This window comes from Lonchura striata, chromosome 1 (assembly GCF_050655825.1).
Source record: "Lonchura striata isolate lonStrDom1 chromosome 1, ASM5065582v1, whole genome shotgun sequence".
Lineage (NCBI taxonomy): Eukaryota > Metazoa > Chordata > Aves > Passeriformes > Estrildidae > Lonchura > Lonchura striata.
In genome coordinates, this window is record NC_140703.1 from 64,336,114 (window position 1) to 64,355,000 (window position 18,887).

Genomic DNA, 18,887 nt, shown 5'->3' on the forward strand with positions numbered 1-18,887 from the left:
AGAATTTATATAGCTCAAATGGATCAAGGCTGTTGCAAACTCAGCTTTTTATACATATTTTTGGCCACTTCATTTCCTTCTGAGCACAGTCTGTGTTAATACTTTTACTTAGTGTTTTATAATTTTACAGGAGAAGTGCAAAGAAGAATTATTTTAACAAATAATAAATTCTTGAACAATCCCACTAGAACTAGCCTATTTTGAATACTCTGAATAAGTTATACTACTGTGTACATTTTTTAAAATAAAGAACATATGTAATAAGAGAAATGTTAATATAATATATACCATGCTCATGCTCCATCAACCTTCCAGAGTTTTTCAATCACAGGAGTAAGCCGTTCTCCAAAATCAGCTCTCTATTGAAAGGTCAAAACCTGCAATAAAAATGTCATGTATTATAACATATTTCCAACACCCACAGTTTCATGGTTGATCCCCAAACATAGATGTAGGTCATCAGCTTGACCCTCGCATTGTCTATGTTACAGGAAATCCTAATTTTAAAAATACTTTTTTTTTAAAACCAAACTGACTTGATTAGGAACACCTGTGATATGCCTCTTGATTATCAGAAGCCTCCTGAAACAAATCAGATTAGCATGTTTCTGCTTTCATTCTACCCACAGCATTTTAAGATGAAAGAGGAAGGAGGACAAAAAAAAAACAAAAAACAAAAAACAAAAAAAAAACCACCAAAAAAAAAAACCTGAGTAAAGGGTGTTGTTCTCCCCTTCCTACCCACTACTAATCCCTCCCTCCCCCCTCAATCAAGCAAACATGTAAGTTTTTTTAGTAAGTAAACTACTTAATGGATGTGTGATTACTGCTGTCATATGTCCATATTTGCTAAGATATGCTATTGACTGTTAAGTATTTAAATTCTAGTGTTTCACTTTAAGGAATTTGATTTTTTTTTTTCTCTTCAAGGCAGTACCATTATTGCCTTTATTAAAATTCAGCCTACAAATATTAGCTACTTTAAAACATATAATGGAAAAACTATGCTAATATAATACATTCTGAGAGATTAAATAAAATTTTAAGAGTTAAAAAAAAATCTTAAAAATTGAAATAAAAAGAAGCCCTGATTAGGTAAGAACAAAGGATAACTTGACAGATGCAGTAAAGATAGCCTAATAGCTACTGGAGGAAATACTGCATTCACAAAGACAAAATCGTAAATTTGTTTTGACTTTATTTGAACTTTTCATTCTAGACACCATAACAAGACACATCCTATGCCTAATAAATGAATAGCTGATGCCTAGATCAGGTCACCTGCTTATAAATACTTCCATAATGTTGTTTTTTCTTTGAGAATATTCCAGAAAATACTACAACCCCACCTCACAGCTATGAAGTTATAATAATCACTCTGCTTTAACAAGAAAAAGGAGTTTGTATCTTCATGTATTCCAGACATCATCTATTTCACCTTTTTAAAAAAAAGTTTTTGTTCTTAAACCAAACCCACCAAAGTTGTGGTCCCCCTCTGTGCTTATATTGAGATTTAACATACTTGAAGATTATACTGAAACTGGACTTAGACAAAGCTATTTAAAATGAAAATACATGCCTAAGCCCTATACGATGTGTAATTATCTTTTTCTCAGACCAAATCTTCAAGAGAATTTCAGTTCATGCTAAATAAAATAATTAGTTGTAACCAGAGTCAATGCTGAAAAGTTTATTAATAATCTATTTACTGCAGATTTACTCACTACAGTTTCTGAAAACTAACTAAATAGTCACGGGGTGGGGGGGGGGGGTCCTATTTCTAACAGTGGTTTCCTTTAGACATTAATAACGATCACTGAAAATCACTCCTATCTTTTAGTTTTAAGCAATATAACAATATCACCTTCAGTTTTAGAAGACATCTTAGGAAACCTTTAACAAAATAAAAGCTAAATGTACATAATTTACATTTGCTACTGTTGTGTACATATGGTAAATGTGTGTGTGTGATGTCATCCTTATACACTAGCAACTGTCCATTACTGAGCTCTGGAAAAGTGTTAAGAATTACATAAAGTTTAAAAATTTAGCATTCTCTGTAAAAAGATTTTTTTGTTTGTTTTAATGATGCACTAAAAATATTATTACATGCAAATATTATAATAAAAAATTGATCAACTTCAAGTGTTAGCTGGACTAGAGCTCAAGTTGTTCTCCTTTCTCTTAACACTCATCCAACTCTTCTACAGCTCTTACACAGCATTCAAAGCTAAAATCAGAACTATTCCTCAATTGTGGTAATATTAGCTGAATCCCAAAGTTTTGTTATTAGAATAAGTATTTTAAAAACTTACAGGAAAGGGTTAAAAAAATAATCAATACAGACATTGCCTTACACCCTTATGGGCAGAAATTTTTATACCTAGCTTACTTTGAATATTTCTGAAATTGTCCAGTATCCACAATGAAGGCATTTTTCAATAAAGAGATTTCTTTTTGAAATCCAACTTATGTATTAATACACCAATAATCTAAAAATTCTGCATAACTCCTGCCAATAATGCACAAAAAACCCTGCAAAGCAACATTTTCACTGAATAGAAGAGGTTGCTGGAAATCTGTGGCTACACCTCTCTACTCTGCCTCATGTCCCCTTTCTATCTGAAGGGCATATCAACTTTTTTTTTCTATCTTTAAAATACATTACTAGTTCTATTAACAAAATAGATGGCTGTGAGAAGAGTCACAGGGGACTAAGTTCAAATTTGGGCAGCCTGTTCAAACAAAATTTTCCAAGTATTACTGATAATAGAAAACACAATTTTTTGACATCAGGTTGCAGTGTTAGATATATAGTGTTTAGAACTTATAATAATAAATAAGTGAAAAAAAAATCCACGGAGAACACTTACTGGTGTACATGAAGTTATTTTTAGTTTTAAAAACTTTCTGACAAAAATATTTTTGTTTCTACAGAAAAGTCTATAATTTCATTCCCTATGTCTTTCACAGACAGTCAAAACTAGTCCAAGATGTGCTCTACCCTTGACAGTTTGTAATGAATGTGAATTACTCAAATAACTCGCAATGGGCCTTTGGGTGTGGGTGGATGACTGCATCTACAAAGCAGAATACCTGCAGCATATTCGTAGAATACAGTGATAACCTTCTTGAGTCTCCCTTAAATATTCAGTACTTAACTGGTCCCCAGAACAAATAACAAAACCCAGTAAGGTCCTATAAGAGTACCACTAACTGATCTGTGGCTACTTTTCCTGTAAAGAAAGCTCATCTGCTTTTACATGTGTAGAAGTGTATCAGAAAAGCAGTGATACACCTGTTAGGATGGCTTCTGACTCTCAAGATGGGCGAGATGTGCATCTCCACACAGTGTTCACAGGCAGGATATACAGGCCTAGGTAGTTTGTATGCAGTCCCAGTTGTACTTCACTGCAGAATTTGACTTATTAGTCATAAAAATAATTAAGGAATTAAAGACTCCAATTTATTTTTCCTTCCATGACATTACATTTTGGATGGAATAGTAATAGGTTTGGAATTCCATAAGCTAAGGATAAAAAAAAACCCAAACAATGAACTAAACAGAAAAATAACCCCATGATACCTTGGTATCTTATATGTAGTCTGCCTTTAAAATGTTACTACAATAAGCTTTCTATGAAGTATTAGCCTAACACAGTAAAAGGTCACACAGATATAAAAATCATACTTTCAAATTACTGTTAATTCTGAAAATTAAAAATTCTCAAGAGTTACTTCCAGCTTTAGTAGATTTATATCTATAAAATGAGATGATACCCCTTCAAAACTTTCAGTAAAACTTCAGAGGAAAAAAGGAAAGAAAAAATCCCGAACCAAATGAAGCTTATTTGGATGTTTTTCCTAAGAATCGAGATAAATGATTAGACTCAAAAGAAACAAAGGAAAAAAAAAAAAATACACACACTATGCTACATGTTATACCTAAACAAGGTTTAATTAAGGATAGAACTTTAGCTTTCACTTATCAATAAAATATAAATATATAAATTTAGATATTCAAGTTCAATTGATATTTCCTCCAAATGTAACTTTTCCAGTGCCAAGTAATCCCAGTTAATGTTTGACATTTTAACTGAGGTAAAAAATGCAAGCAGCTCTACAAGGGTCTATTTAAGCTCATGATTTTCCCCTCCTAAATATCTCAAAATAAGGAGTACATCAAATATAAGAAAGGAAAGGTTACTTAAAATACACTGTATATTCATATTAGATTGCTTACTGCTTTCATTTTAGCCACACCCACCTTTATGTAATTGTAAAATATGAGAACAGTGCAGCTGAGAAATAAGAAAGCTTAAAAGAATAGTTGTTTCATGTAGTCAAATACGTGCTAAGCATGGATTTTAATTAAAATTAAAAACAGGTATAAATTGCATGCTATTTAACATGACTAGTGGGCAAAAATGCACACGCACCTGTACAATACTGAATTACAGGGGTTTTTTTGTAAATTAGCTATGAGTCAGGACAGTTATTTCATTGAAAGTGAAAGTCAGTATTTGTGAGTGCACTTCCACAGCGGAGTAGTATAAATCAATTCAAATTGTGATATTTCAAAGTATACACAGCTACAGTGAAACAGCTTTGTGCACATTCCCATACTGACCGTCAAAAACATTTCTGAAAACACTCTGAAAGTAATGATGCAGAGCTAAAGAAATGAGTGCTAAATCTCAATAGGATCTGGCTAGTATCTCAATTTCAAAGATTAAGTGGAATTTTCTATCAGGGCACAAAGGTATGAATTGCAGAGACAAACTAAGCAGCTATTCCCAGGAAAAAAAAAATAACTGAAAGTGCAATTTACATACTGGATTAAAAGAATCCAGGGAAACTAGGGATTTGAGACAGAAAAATCTCCTTGAACTGTTGGATTTCTGCATTACACAGAAAATACCTTGAATCACAATCCAGTTGCCATGCTGGAAACGCTAAGTTTTGCATTTCACTTTAAGACTACATGCTCTCAGCCATGTACACAGAAATCTTTTGTACAGGACTTCTGCACCCCAACTCTTCTCTACGTCCCTCCTACGTCCCTCGGTTAACTCGTTATTTTCGGTGGCCGGAGCGCTAAGCGCAAGGCGGCCGCTTCTGGCTTTGAACGCCACGGAGGGATGCGCGGGGGGGCAGCGGGGGGACGGGGGGGCAGCGTGAGGGGGAGGAAGAGGAGCGGGGAAAGGCTGTGACCCGGTCCAACCTCACAGCCCCAGCCCCGCGTCCCAGCAGGCAGCCAGGGGAGGCAGCAGCCGGTCCAGCCTCGGCTGAACGGGCGCCTTAACGGGGGACCCGATGCTGCATTCGCTGCGCATCCTGCGCGCCCGCCAGCTCGACGGCAGCCCCGGGCGCCCGCCGCTCACACGGCATCGGGGAAAATATCCATACGCCTTCCTACCTCCGGAAAAAAAATGTAAATAATAATGATAAAAAAAAGGCCGGGCGGCCGAAAGCGAAGAGGGAAGTAGGAAGAGGAATACAAAGTAACGCTTAGAAATTGTGGCTGGGAAGGAGCCCGCTGGCCTGGCAGCGCCCGAGCTCCCTCCCGGCCCCGCCGCACGGTGCTGTCCCCGCCGGCGCTCTCGCCACAAAAAGATGCCTTGTGAGCCTGGGTGCGCAACTCCGAAACGCGAGCGCCCACGCCAGAGCCGGCCCCGAGGGGGTTAAACGGCGTCGTGGAGAAAAAGGGACCGTGTCACATATTATGTGTGTGTCTGTGTGTGCGTGTGCGCGGAGGGGGAATCGCCCAGCGCACGGGCTGCGAGAGATCTCGGCGCCTATCACAATAAGCACGATCGCGTTCATACAGCTACGAGAGACCGAGAGCTGCTGGCCACCGAGAAATGACACAGAGACAACCACCAAAAAATAGCTAAGCCAATGACAAATAGCGACCCGGGTGACAGAGACAGAGAATTTTGTAGGCGGAGAAGAGGAGGTGAATGGCCAGCTCTGATCACAGTATTAGGCTGGGCTATCTGTGGGGAGGGTATTTACTCGGTTTTGGGGTGTGTGGGAGGAGAGGAAAAACACCTACAAATAGCTGGCACGATTCAAATGGTCTCGGATTATGTTTCCCCCCCTTCAGTCCAGGAAGGAAACTCGCGTTTTAACGCTACGAGGGGAAAAAATAGCTCTGTGCAATAGGGGATGAAGAGCACTTTGGTCATTCGCTAATACCCAAAGGGGCAGAGATGATAAATGTGACAGCATGTGGCAGCACGACCGTCACCCGGGCTCCTGCAAAAGGCGGCTCCATATCGCGACACGGGAAATTAGGCGATTGAGTGGGAGGTGGAGAAAGCGCTTAAACAGAGAAGTTAATCTGCTAACATGGAGAGGAAACAAACGGAGAAAAAAACCCCGAAGGTTGTCCTCTATATATTTTTTTGGGGTGGGGGGGTTTCGGGGGGAGAAGGGAAAGGGAAGAGAAAGAGCGAAGGGGCATTAATCCAGCTTACGAAAACACGAGGAGAGAGGAAGGAGGAGGCGGGGGGGGGGGTTGGGGGCGGCGGGCGAGAAAGGGAGATGTGCATGTAAGTGTGGAAGTCATCCTGGCGGCTGCTGCTGCAGAGCCGGGAAGCAGGAGCCTCCGTGTCCCGGGCGCTGCCCCGAAATTTCCACGGCGGAGAGCGGGGGGGTTGGGGGGGGGGGAGAAGGCGGGAGGGAGGGATTCGCTGGCGGGGGGGGTGGTAGGGACCGGAGGGGAGATGAGGGGAAGCCTGTGCTATCATGTCTAGGGAGCGCGGGGCAGCGGGACCCTCTGGAGCTCCGGCTGTCCCGCGGCTCCCGCCCGCCCCCCCGCCAGCCTCCGCGCCGCTCTCCCCGGGCCGGGTGCGAGCGGCGCTCCCGGGATCCCCGCCTGGGCGCGGTGCCGGCCGGGGAGCGAGCGGGGTTACCTGCCGGAGACACGGCCGCTCCCGACTGCTGAGGCTGAGGGAAGCGAGTGACAGATCCGCCCAGGACCTGCCGCCGCCTCCCGGAGCCTCCCGGCCCGCTACCCGCCAGGCTTTCGAGGTGACTTTTCCCGGCGGCGGGGTGCAGGTTGCCCCCATTTTCCAAAGACGCTCTTCCCCCGCCCGCCCAGCTCCCTCTGCCCCTGCCGCGCCCGGTCCCTCCGGCTCTTACCGCCTGTGCCGGCGGCGGCAGCGGCGGCACCCACTCCGAAGCGCGGCGGTGAGGGTGGAAGCGGGGTCGCGGAGGGGAAGGGAGGTGAGTTTCGCGGGGCGGGAGGGCGGGCGGCCCCCGCACCTCCCCCGCGGCGGCGGTAGCAGCGATGCGATCGGGCATCACTCGAAAATGGCGCCGAAAGAGCGGAGGGCTCTTCATTCAAATTCGTTAGCGCCAGCCCCGCCGCCCCGGGGCATGCCGGGAACGGGGGGGGGCGCGCGGGGGCTGAGGCGGCAGCGCCGCACGGACACGGCGCTCGCTGTCAATGCCGCCCCTCCCCCCCCGGCTCCCGCCGCCCGCGCGCGCGCTCCACGCCCTCCCCGCTCACCGCGCGCTCCCGACCCAACCGCCGCTAATGGGGAAAGGGGGGGCGGGGGGGGAAGAGAGGGAAGGAGGGAGAGAGAGAGAGGGAAATGTCACCCGGAGCCCGGGCCCGCGGGGGAGAGGTGGCGCGTTAGAGATGTGTGTGGGAGAGAGGGAGCGAGAGAGAGGGAGAGAGAGGGGGAGCGAGACCTCCGCTGGCCCCGCGAACTTGTCAAGGTAAAGGCGCCGGTGGAAGGGAGGGGGGTGGATAGGGGGGCACGACAGCGGATTTTGGGAAGGTAGGGAAAGGAAGCCCGGCTGGGGGAGGGGGATGTGCGCCAAGAGGACCTGAGGAAAATATGAACAGCGCCTCCCCCCGCGCCTCCGAGGACCCCCGCGGCTCCCGCTGCGCTCAGGTTGCAGCCGGGCCCCCCTTGTCCCCCACCATGGCCGCGCACCCCGCCGCAGCCGGAGGAGGGTTCGGAGCGCTCGGCGCTTGCCCGCAGCGCGCGGGCCCGATCCCGATCGCGATCCCGACTGGCAGCCGCCGCTCCCCATCCCCCTCTTGCCGCCGCACCGGCTCCGGGCGGCAGCGCCCCGGGGCGCCCCCCGGCCGGGCTTGCGAGCAGCCCCTAAGCGGCGGAGTGCGGCTGTGTGGGCTCATCCCGGGACAGAGCGGGCCCGGAGCGCGCTACACTGGTCATTGCGAAAAGAAAAAAAAAAAAAAAAAGAAAAAAAAAAGAAAAAAAAACCAACCAAAAAAAATACCTACCCAAAAAAACCAAACCAAAAAACAAAATACCAACCAAAAAAACCCACAAAAAGAAAACCAAACCAACTAAAATACCCCACACCGAAGAAAAAAAAAAAAGAAAAAAAAAGGCAAAAAAGCCCACTCGGAGAAACTTCACGGAGCGAGGTTCAACTCGGGCAGCGCTCCCGCCTCGGCTGCGCGCAGAGCGCTCGGAGAGAAGGCGAACTTTCATTTTCACGCCGCATCCTCCCCTCAGCCCCAAGCCGACTGATCGTAAGATACCTGATGGCCGGGTTAGTGCTCTCATCCACGTTTCAGGGATGGGGAAGCCGAGATGGAGGTTAGCGAGCTGCCGAAAGCCGCTGGGGGAAGGCAGGCTGCAGTGCCGCCCGAGCCACTCGCAGCCTGCACTTGACTTGTGCCTCATGAAGGGTCCTTCCCTGGGAGCTCCGCGGACCCTGCCTCGGCTGGGAGACCCAGCGCATCCCTGCCAGCCGCTCCTCGAGCTTTCTGTCTTCAGTGTTTTTTGGGGTTTTTTTCCTAATCTGATGCACTTTTTAGAAAGGGAAAGGAAAGCAGGAGCCTCAGACCTGTAAACTGTTGTTCTCATTACTTAAAGGAAGACTTTTCAGCAGTACATAATGGGAGTCCGGGAGCTCTGTTCCCACTGACTTTCAAAATCTTCCCTTCACGTCTGTGAGCAAGTCCTCTTGAACTCGGTTGGACTGCTGGCAGACGAGCGCTAGCAGGCTCAGGGCCTAATGCTTTTCATGATTCCACTTCTCCCTGCTAGAGCTGCACTGACAAAATATAAGCAGAACAAATTTTGAAAGGGAGAAGTAATTTCTCTCGCTCTCTTTTTTTTTCTTTTTCTTTTTTTTTTTTTTTAATCCCTGCCACAGTACAAAAAAACAAGCTTTTGGGCTCAAAAAGCCTAAACCATCATGGCTACAAAAATTACTGCTGCTCAGAGAGCATGTAATTCTGAAGCTCCTTAAGGAAAAATGTAGTGCAATGCAACATGTAAGTAATCGCATAGCTAATATTATGCATTTATATTATTATAGTTTCCTCTGAATTGAAGTTTGGTAAAGATACCGATACCTAATTCTTTAAAACCAGGTTCTCAAGTGAAAATGAGCCAGATGACGAAACTTCAGTTTGTAAAGCCACTCTATTAAGAAGGAGGAAATATCAATTATTTGTAGTATATTTACTTTTTTGCTCTTTTATTAAAATTACTCTGAGCAAAAATTTTGATAAATATGCCTTTCAACTGAAAAGAATGATAGTCCATATTTTCTATTTTTTTTTCCTGAAGGTTATGTGTCTGTGAAAAGAAAACTTTGCAGTAGAAATAGCAGTGAAAACAGTAAAGAAAAATACAAAATTATGGGGTTACTGATACCATTTATCTGTACTTATATTATGTATACTTTTGCCCTAAAATAATTCTAGTTATTGTTTTTCACCAATTTTTCCAACCCTAATATGAAGATAAGATGTAGAAAATAGAATGCCAATATTCTGTGATACACTGTTTCTCTGAAACAAAATATTGACAGAATATTCTCTGAAACAGAATATTCTCTGAAACAGTGTATCACAGAATACACTGTTTAAATTCCTTTAATATGAATAGGACACTACTTTCAGATATAATTCCTAAGATTTCATTAAGGTTTTTAATGAAAGTAAAATTTTTACATCCCCTAATATCTAGTACTTGCTCTCAGGTTCCATTCTTAATGCACATAGGCCCCAGTTCTGCACAGACTGAAATATATATTATTATGTGTAAGCACACTGAGTAGTTCTCTTTATTATTATGCTCTTGTGTTTCAGACTTACAAAGCTAATGGTGACATTACACAATCCTTATTCTCAGAATTACTTAGGACTACGTAAAGCTTAAACCTAATGTGATAGTCTTAGTTTACACCTTCTATCCATATCTCTTAAATAACGCACAATTACAATAATTTGTGCATCAGCATGGGTAAATATTTAACTGAGAATTAGAACAAGTGAGAAAGGCAATTGCTGTAGTGTAAAAATCCATGAAGAGGAGGTGGCTATTGCATTCTTTAGCTGTAGCATCTGGGAAAGGATCATCAGTGTGTTTCCTCAGTGACTAGCCAAGCCAAAAAGTCACAGAAGGAACACAGCTGAGGACAGAAGGAAAAGAAAAGGATTTTGAGCCCCACCAAAAATAATGTAAATCTCTTAAATAAAATTTCCATCCCAAACAAATTGGATTCATCAGAGTGGTGGATGTCTTATCTGCTGTGGAAGCAGATATGAGGTTAAGTTGCAGTTTCTATAATCAACTCCTTTCTTCATACAGTTCTCATTATAGCACTATCTGAACACTACCTCATAGTGCCTGTCCTGCATTACAGGTTTTTCTCCTCAGAGAGTGCCATAAATTGTCAGAGAATCTCCTCATACAGTAAGAAGTGACATGATACATTTGTCATATTATCTGCTCTTTTGTTACCAAGGGAAGGAGCATGTGCAATTGAATGTTTTCGGTTTATTGTATCTCTCTTTTCTTCCATATGTCTTTATGTTAGTGAGGTAAGACTGAAGTAATGTGTTTTGTTCTTCAAGCAAGGTGCAGTTAGATTTCTGATGGCCCTTAGTTCTTAGGCAGTTTCATTCATTAGACTTTCACCAACTCCAAGAAAGTTCTGCTGTAGAACTTTCAGCTTTTTTCCCACTTCTTGCATAGGTCCTCTTATGCCAGACAAGAGAAACTGTTGCCAACTGGATCTAGTCAAGAGACCTAGAAGAGACTTCTTTAGGAATCCTGAGTTTATGCCCTGGAGAATCCTGACCCCCTGAATTTGTAAATTAAAATCTAGAGAAAATCAGTGTAAAGAAGGCCTTATAATAACCTACATTTCTGAGATGACATCCCCCCACAGCTTCCAGTACTTGGAGTTTCCTATATGCACCAGGCTTCGTGCTTGGGTATACTGGATTGCTTAGATCCAGTTGAGAGGTTGCAAAACCAAAGCAAGACACTTGTCTTGAAATGACACAGAAGCTCATAGCTAGGGATGGTTAGAAAGCTGGAGGCTGTCTTCTGGCTCAGGCATGCATTTACAAATTACCTTGCTATGTGTTTTTAAGATTTATTTTACAACTATAAGGATTAGAGGAATTTGTAGTAATGAAAACTGGCATGTCATTACTGTGTAACTTTTTAGTTAGATTATCTGGCTTGCCTGGGCTCTTGCACATTATTCTATTTCATCTGGAAAGTTCCTAGGTAAGTTAGACCAACTGGGGGACACTACGGTACACACACACACGATTATAATAATTGTACACCTACATATTGTTTTGGTATTCAGTGTTTGTATTGTATATGGACATACAGCCAGTGGAAATTTGATTTTTTTCCTAGTATTTTTTTAATTTAAGCCCTGCCTTGCCCCTGATGCTCATCCAGCCTTCTAGATCCTTGTTATAAGTTCATCTAAGCCTCTCTTCAGGCCTCCCCTGTAAATTTTGTATCACTTGAAGTTTAAAGTTTCAGTTTAATAACCTAGAGTAGTTATTAGTAGTCGTTATTATAACTAGTAGTTGAGTAGTAGTAGTTATTATAACTGTAGCTGAGCATCCTCCTTCATTTGTGTTTTGTTTTCTGCTTTAGCCGTTCAGTCTCTAATTTACCCTGACAAATACAGGATTTGGAATTCATTGCTTTTGCAATTTTAGTCTGCTTGCAATGATAGAGGTTGTAACCTAGAAAGGACTACAGTGGGACAGCATTTACTATTGTACAATGAAAACAGAGTTTTTAATTTGCCAGAATAAATCTGATCTAAGGATGCTGCTGTAGACTGTTAGGACTGCAAGAAGTATGTGCTGACTTAGGACATGCATATACTTTATAAGATTTCCTGTGAACTTCCACATGAAAAATAGTGGCTTTTTTTCTTTTGCCTCCTGATTTTTCAATAGCAAACCTTCCATTTAGATTTTTTTAAAGTCACTAAAATACTCAGTATAGCATAAAGATTAGTGGTGTAGTCATCAAAAGGTTGGATTTCTGTATTTTGTTAGCATCTTATAGTATTGACTCCAACATATCTATAGGCCTGACTCATAATAACAAACATATCCCTGAGAATTTAATAAAGAATTTGGTATTAAACTTAGGTTCTGTGGTAAAGTTTTGCCTAAATGGTCTAACTGTAACTTCTAAATGTTTTAGTATTTTTGTGGATTTAATGATTATAAAAAGTTCTGGCTTGGTATCTGTGAAAACTGAAGCCCATTCTTTTATTTTCATGGATTAATTACAGCAGAAGAGTGACCAAGTGGTCTTCTCCACAGCAGCCATGAACTTCAACCTTGAACTGAAGAAGACTCATCAAATGGTGAGAAAAGAGTGTGGTTGTCATGACTATTAAGTTAGGGATGCTCTATTATTTTTTCCTGTTTAGCACTGATTTTTTTATTTTATAAGTATTGAAGTTAGATTTTTGTCGGGTAATTTCTGGGACCATAATTTACTTTTTCCTCCACACCCCATATTTCAGCTGTTAATTTTTCAAACTTTGCTTTATTCCTTGCTGTCCCTAACTTCAAAAATAATTGTTAGTGATATGCTGAATTCATTAGTAAATTTCTTTATTACTTTCTTTAGCCTTAGTCCTGTGCTTAACTCTGTTCACATGAATATTTTTATCAGTAGCACTAAATTTGAAATTCAGGATATATGAAGCTGTTTGAAAGACTGAAATTTAAATTTTACAGATGTGAATGCCTGCAACTAAATGAAATGCTACTGAAATGAATGCAGGAGTGGGGGATCTGAAAGTGCTTTTAGCTAGTATTGGTTTGCTTGCTCTTTTGCAATACCATTTGTTTCTTTTAAGACTGAAAGATGCAAGATGTTAATTTGCTTCTCTAATTTCCCAGTTTCTGGGAAATTTTGAACTCTGAACTTCACAACATTTATAAAATTCTAGTAGTGTTCATAATTCTCCTGGGAAGAACAAAACATTATTTTGTTTAGCCATTTTATGAAAAGGTGACTGAATATAGAGTAACTACTTCTCTTTATATTTCACTGCCTTAGTCAGGTCTTTAATCCTAGTCATAAGAATCACTAGGTAATGATTTTTAGATGTATGGATTTATTAAGCATAGATCTTAAAAAATGAGGATTTTCCTTTCTTTTAGAGATATAAATAAAGGATGTAGTATCGGTAGCAGGGGCTTGCTTGTGTAAGAATATAGTTGTTAAGTGTTGTTGCTGGCTTCCTGATAATTTAGATAGGTAGCAGTTTAAAATAATGGTGCACAGAATGATCCATAGCTCAGGAGATGGATTACAGTGACCAGAATGCTCTCAGAGAATGCTGAGAGATATCCCAGATCTTTTTGGTATCTCAACAAATTTTTGTTTTCCTTTAGTAACTCCATTGTAAGGGAGAGAGCCCTATTAGTAGCTTATGATTTCCACAGTTTATCCTCTTGGAATATGGGATATTTACCATGTCTCAGCTGTTTACCAAACTGGGTTTGGAAGAACAAATGTATTTAAATAGCCAAGAGAGATGCTGAACCTTTTATGCCAACAACTGAGCTACACCCTGTGTTAAGAATTACTTTAGTACTGTTATCAACCACTAAACTTACTTAACCTTTGCCAAGGTTCTTTAGCATTTCATGTTTTAAAAACAAGGTTTAATACTTAAACCAGAAAGAAGTTTTCAGGCACAATGCATTAAGATGTAACCCAGCGGTCATTTATTTTTAATACCGATTCAACAATCTGTTTCTTTGTTCTTACTCAGCCATTTTTTCTTTAGTTTTCTTTTAGAGAGCTGATTCTTGAATTAATTTTGAGCATTTAACTATCTGCATTCTCTTCATCAAACAGTTAATCTTGCACTTAAGTAAAAATACTTGCATGACTATGGGAGAGAAGAGCCTGAAACCACATTAGTCCCTTTGAATCTTGTATTTGCCTGTCTGGTAACCAGTGGGCTGGATTCCTACCAGCACCAAAGTATTAGTCTGACTGTTATTAGGGTAAGGAGCTGAGGCTCAGTTTTGAATGTGTTTTTGACACTACAGACCTAGTGAAAGATAACAATGGGATGTAAATTGGTTTCCAAATTTAAGCACTTCTTTAGTTGCTTAGCTGAGCACAGTTTAGCTACTCCAAATGCTTAAAGTTAAATGGTTTTAAGGTTTTCTTAAGGCATTTTTTGAATTGATGTAATTCTTTCACTTCAGGAGAAGAATAGGTAGGCCAATGTCAAACTGTTTTGAAAGGCTTGTTTTCATTACCCTGCTTAGAATATAACTTTGTTTCTTTTGTACCAGCCCCTTTTGGCTAAATCACTTTCACTTCCCTGACTCATCTTATACGTGTTGTGTCCTGCTAACCTTTCTTCTAATGTCCAGTTTTCTATTAACTTTTCCACACTGATTATTCTTTGTCTCTCTTCTTTTTTACAGGAGTTTTAGAGTGGTCATTATACTTTTCCAATTTACTTCTTTCCTTCATTCAGGAATCCAGCAACAAATAAACCCCTCTGATTTCAAGCTTGCCTTTTAACTGAGAAATACACAAGTTAAAAATGTAGTGCAATATCAATAGAAAGGGTAAACAGAACATTGTGGATGCTATTTATAGAAAAGAAACTGGGTTTTTCATATTATTAAAAACTATTCCCTAATTTGGGATATTGGAATCCAGGCAGTAAGATCAGGATTTTAAGGTGATGCTTTAAAAATCACTATACTTAATCTAAAAAAAACCCCAAAAATCAAAAAACCAACCAACCCAACTGAAAAACCCACAAAAGTACAGGTATATTGAATAGACTGATTAGGACTTGATGTAGCTGTTTTATAGAGCTGTGTATCATTGAACTTTTTTTAAGCCTTAGGAAAGACAGTATGGAGCTGGAAGAGAAGCAGAGATCTTCATGATGGGCAGTCATGGTAAGTTAAAAAAAATACTATATTTCTGTTAAATTTTCCCCTTTATGAAGCAACCTTTATTCAGGGCCCTGTTCACTTGCAAAATGAATCCAGTTTTACTGAAAGTGTCTGCATTCTCTGGATTCATTTATGCTATCACTGTGTAACAATTGTCCTCTGTTGTATCTGACTTTGTGGTCTAACTCCTGAATGAAAACAGTAAGTGACATAAAAATAATTATTTTCACAGTGATTATGCTACAGTGTTTTCATGCCTAGGTTCTGAGCAAAACAAGATATATTACAGGATCATGTTATCTCCTAATAACTTTCAAATCCACTGCTTAATTTCAGCTGCATTTGATATAGAGTTAGAGGTCACAAAGTCAAGTTTCTGCAATTTGAAGGAAATTTAGCAGCTGTGAGTAGAGAAGGGACTCAAATTAGTGCCCCTGGGGTAGAAAAAGCTGCAGCGTGGACTCAGAAATGTTCTGTTCTGTTCAACCTGTTGCCTTGAAGGTTGGCATGCTTGGTTGGTCTGCCAGTCGACACATGTAGCTCAGACCTGGCCACAATATGAGTTGCCTCCTGTTCTCTTAAACATCAGAAGCTAAAATTTAGAGAAATCTGTTTAGAAGGGGATGGGAAAACAGCCAGGCTAGCTTCAGCACAAGTGTGTTGGTGGCACCTGTAAACATGCAGGTAGGTAGCTAGACATCATTATTTCTGCTAGTCATGAAAAATCCTTGGTTTTGCCAGGGCCTTCTAGTCTTCCAAAAAAACTGTGAATCATTCCATGATATGGTGTTTTCTATACCTGGATTAGAAAAATGTTTTTCTTGTTCATGTCAGAAAATGGAACTGTTGAGACAGCTTCAGTATTTCATTTCTTTGGTTGCTTGTATGTTAGCTCTGAGCTATTTCTGAGGCTGTTAAAATTGTAAATCTGTGTTTTCAGCTCTCTTCAGAAACTGATGGTAATTTAGGCTGCAAGCTATGTGTCCCTGACCCATCCTACAACCTACTCTTTTGGAACAGTGCAGAAAATATGTATTGTATTCCAATTAACTTCCTTTGTCAACAAAGATGTGGAGCTAGATACAGGGGGAGAAAACAATATTAGGATCTGGCTTCATCAAGTTACCACATCACGTTGCAACTTGGGAAATGCTAAATGTGTAGCTGTGTAATTTTGTCACCAAAATCATACTGAAAGATCTTGTCTGCCCATTCATCTCAGTCAGTGAGAAGTGGGCAGATTACAAGTGCCAGAGGTGCTGTGTTACTCACTGTTCAGGCTCAGGTAGGCACACTAACTCGGCATATGTCCAATATTTTTAAATTTTCTGAGTTATGTTAGACAGGGGTCAAGATACAACACTCTTTAAACAGAATTTAGTGCTGTAGCATATTATTTAAAACCAGTTGAATTTCTCAGAATAACAAGAGTAATGCATATGAATTGTAAAATTTGAAAGAAGTAACATGAGAAGAAACATTTCCAGTTCAGTATCATAAGGTAACTGTCTTGAAATTTTGTCAGATTTTGTTTGCCCAGTTGAAAACCATCAACCTGGCAGCAAGGAACAAAAGCTTGTGATACTCTTCCATTTTCTGGTAATTTTCTTTTTTTTTTTTTTTTAATTTTTTTCCCCCACAAAATCAAAGCCAAGAAGAGAACAATTAGTCATTAAAAAAAAAAAAAAAACAACAAACAAACAAAAAAAACCAACCCTCAAACACACTGCCTCCATTTTATGAAACTTTTGGGTTGTCAGATTCTCAAATCCTTTAATTTGGTCCCAGCTTTTTTGTTTATTTGATTTTAAGTATTGTTGTTTCTGCAGACCTATCTGTATTAAAGGAATGAAGAAATGTTTTTTTGCATGTTTCTATGATCTATTGGTTCTTAAAACCTTTATCACCAGTAGTCTTGCCTAGTGTCACCAGTTAAATATTACTTAATGGAACTTATGGCTAACCAGCTTTAAAATGGTTATAATATATAAAAATACTGTAATTGACAACATTTTTCTTTTATAGACCAGCATAGATGTGTTTTTAATAAGAAGAGCAAGGTCAAATAATGTGACCAGCAAAGTGGTCGTGTTGTTTTACACTTTGTTGTGTGCTTCCTGTGTTTTAAATAGTATTCACAAAATCCTTAAACTTAGCAAATTTTTTCATAAGGATTTTTTGTTTTAAAATGCTACAACTTTTTGGTCTAAAAATTACTAAGTCTAAACTTCTTTTCATCATGTATTTTTGAAAACTTCAGTCATGGATGCTACTATATGTGGTCAGATACTTTCACATCAAAAAATTCACAGGCCTATGCTGCATCCCTAAAATGGATGCTGTGGGACAGATTTTAAGAAGGTTCAAGCACTAAAAAATGACTTGCACAATAGACCAAAGAAACTAGGATAATTAATTTTTAGAAAGTGATAATTAAAAAATTATATTTCAAGTAATATCAGTAAAAGCTTCCATAATGTGCTGTCATTACATGTAAAATTCATAAGCAATTTTAAGCCAACATTCTTTAAAGAAGGAGCTAAAAAATTCCTATTAAAAATATGCAACTTAAAGAGGTATGGAACTCCTTTATTATGTGCTAAATGCTGTAATAAAACGGGCTATCAGTAGGTTTTGCTGCATGTTACTAATTTTATTTTTTTAAATTTTGGTATTTTTGCAGGTGTGTGGAGGAACAGGTCCTGTTCTTGCTGTTGTTACTCCCACATAGGCAGACTCTGTAATTGATTATGTGTGGGTAGGGCCCTATTAAAATTCAGGAGATTCTGCAGTAGTGTGGGGTTCTTTTTGTGAAAGTTCAGTTGCAAGATCAGGACCCTACTGTGACTACTTACTGTGCATTCTGTCACTGTCTCATTGATTGTACTGGAACCTGCCTATTGGGATAATGTAAGTCCTGCTTTTCCCCTGCTTGTACTTTATGTGAATTAATGTGAATTAATCATGAAACATTTCTAATTAGAAAATTAGTATAATTTACATGAATTCTTTTAATTATGTTTTTTTGGCAGTACCAAATACTATATTCCTCAAAACTTCTTAATGGCACTGAGACTTTGTGGATAGTTGGTCACATGATGAGAAAATTCAGCTGTAAGTACATTAAAATGATTGACTTTTTCAATAGTTAGTCTTTACTGATGTTGGCAAACTAACAGTGATAAAAATGTGAATCAAGAGGTTTGACTTCTGTCAAATTATTTCAGTTCTTTTTAGAAAATATATACAGTATACCCATTAAGGATTTTATTATTCTTAGGTAATTCACCATGGGACCCTGAAGTTCTTCCTTACTGCAATTAGGTAGGGAGTTCAGAGCTGTTGGTTTTCTTTATTTTCAGAATGGTGTGTCTCTGACTTGCTCTGTGTTTTGACGGATAAAATTTTTGAAATTTATGGATCTATAAAAACTGTTTATACCACTAGTATTTGTATAGATATTGCAAACTGATCTACAAACTTAATTGTCTTGCTGCATTGAATACTGAAATGTTAATAAATATGCACTTATATTTGTGTCAGTGTATCTTGGTTAAATTAAACTGAGGTGACATTGTGAGTGAATTTGATCATACATGCTGATTAGATATAGTCTTAGGCAAGAACTACATATTACCCATATCATATGTCAGTGGATTCACCC

General features: G+C 39.9%; 2 protein-coding genes across 52 annotated transcripts in view; one reads left to right on the forward strand and one right to left on the reverse strand.

Moving 5' to 3' along the window:
• The window catches only part of SPRYD7 (SPRY domain containing 7), a 121,706-nt gene that overhangs the window by 65,827 nt on the left and 36,992 nt on the right, over positions 1 to 18,887 (reverse strand). Inside the window, exons 1-2 of one of the 2 annotated variants that reach the window (XM_085578007.1) lie at positions 7,150 to 7,320; positions 289 to 377 (exon numbers count right to left, since the gene is read on the reverse strand). The gene's annotated coding sequence lies outside the window, so the exon portion shown is untranslated. Of the gene's footprint in view, positions 1 to 288; positions 378 to 7,149; positions 7,321 to 18,887 lie in introns of those variants that run through there. The other variant, XM_077781412.2, reaches the window with a different exon arrangement.
• The window catches only part of LOC116184187 (uncharacterized), a 103,850-nt gene continuing 90,184 nt past the window's right edge, over positions 5,222 to 18,887 (forward strand). For 9 of the 50 annotated variants that reach the window (XR_014954818.1, XR_014954821.1, XR_014954822.1 and 6 more), the window contains exons 1-6: positions 7,306 to 7,731; positions 12,568 to 12,642; positions 15,172 to 15,226; positions 16,749 to 16,822; positions 17,907 to 18,133; positions 18,256 to 18,337. Coding sequence is in view for 4 of the 50 variants with exons in the window: in XM_085578013.1 (XP_085434139.1) it covers positions 7,321 to 7,731; positions 12,568 to 12,642; positions 15,172 to 15,226; positions 16,749 to 16,822; positions 17,907 to 17,954 (663 nt within the window). In the remaining 46 variants the exon portion in view is untranslated. Of the gene's footprint in view, positions 6,391 to 7,304; positions 7,732 to 12,567; positions 12,643 to 15,165; positions 15,227 to 16,748; positions 16,823 to 17,906 lie in introns of those variants that run through there. The other 41 variants (XR_014954842.1, XR_014954852.1, XR_014954846.1 and 38 more) reach the window with 19 other exon arrangements.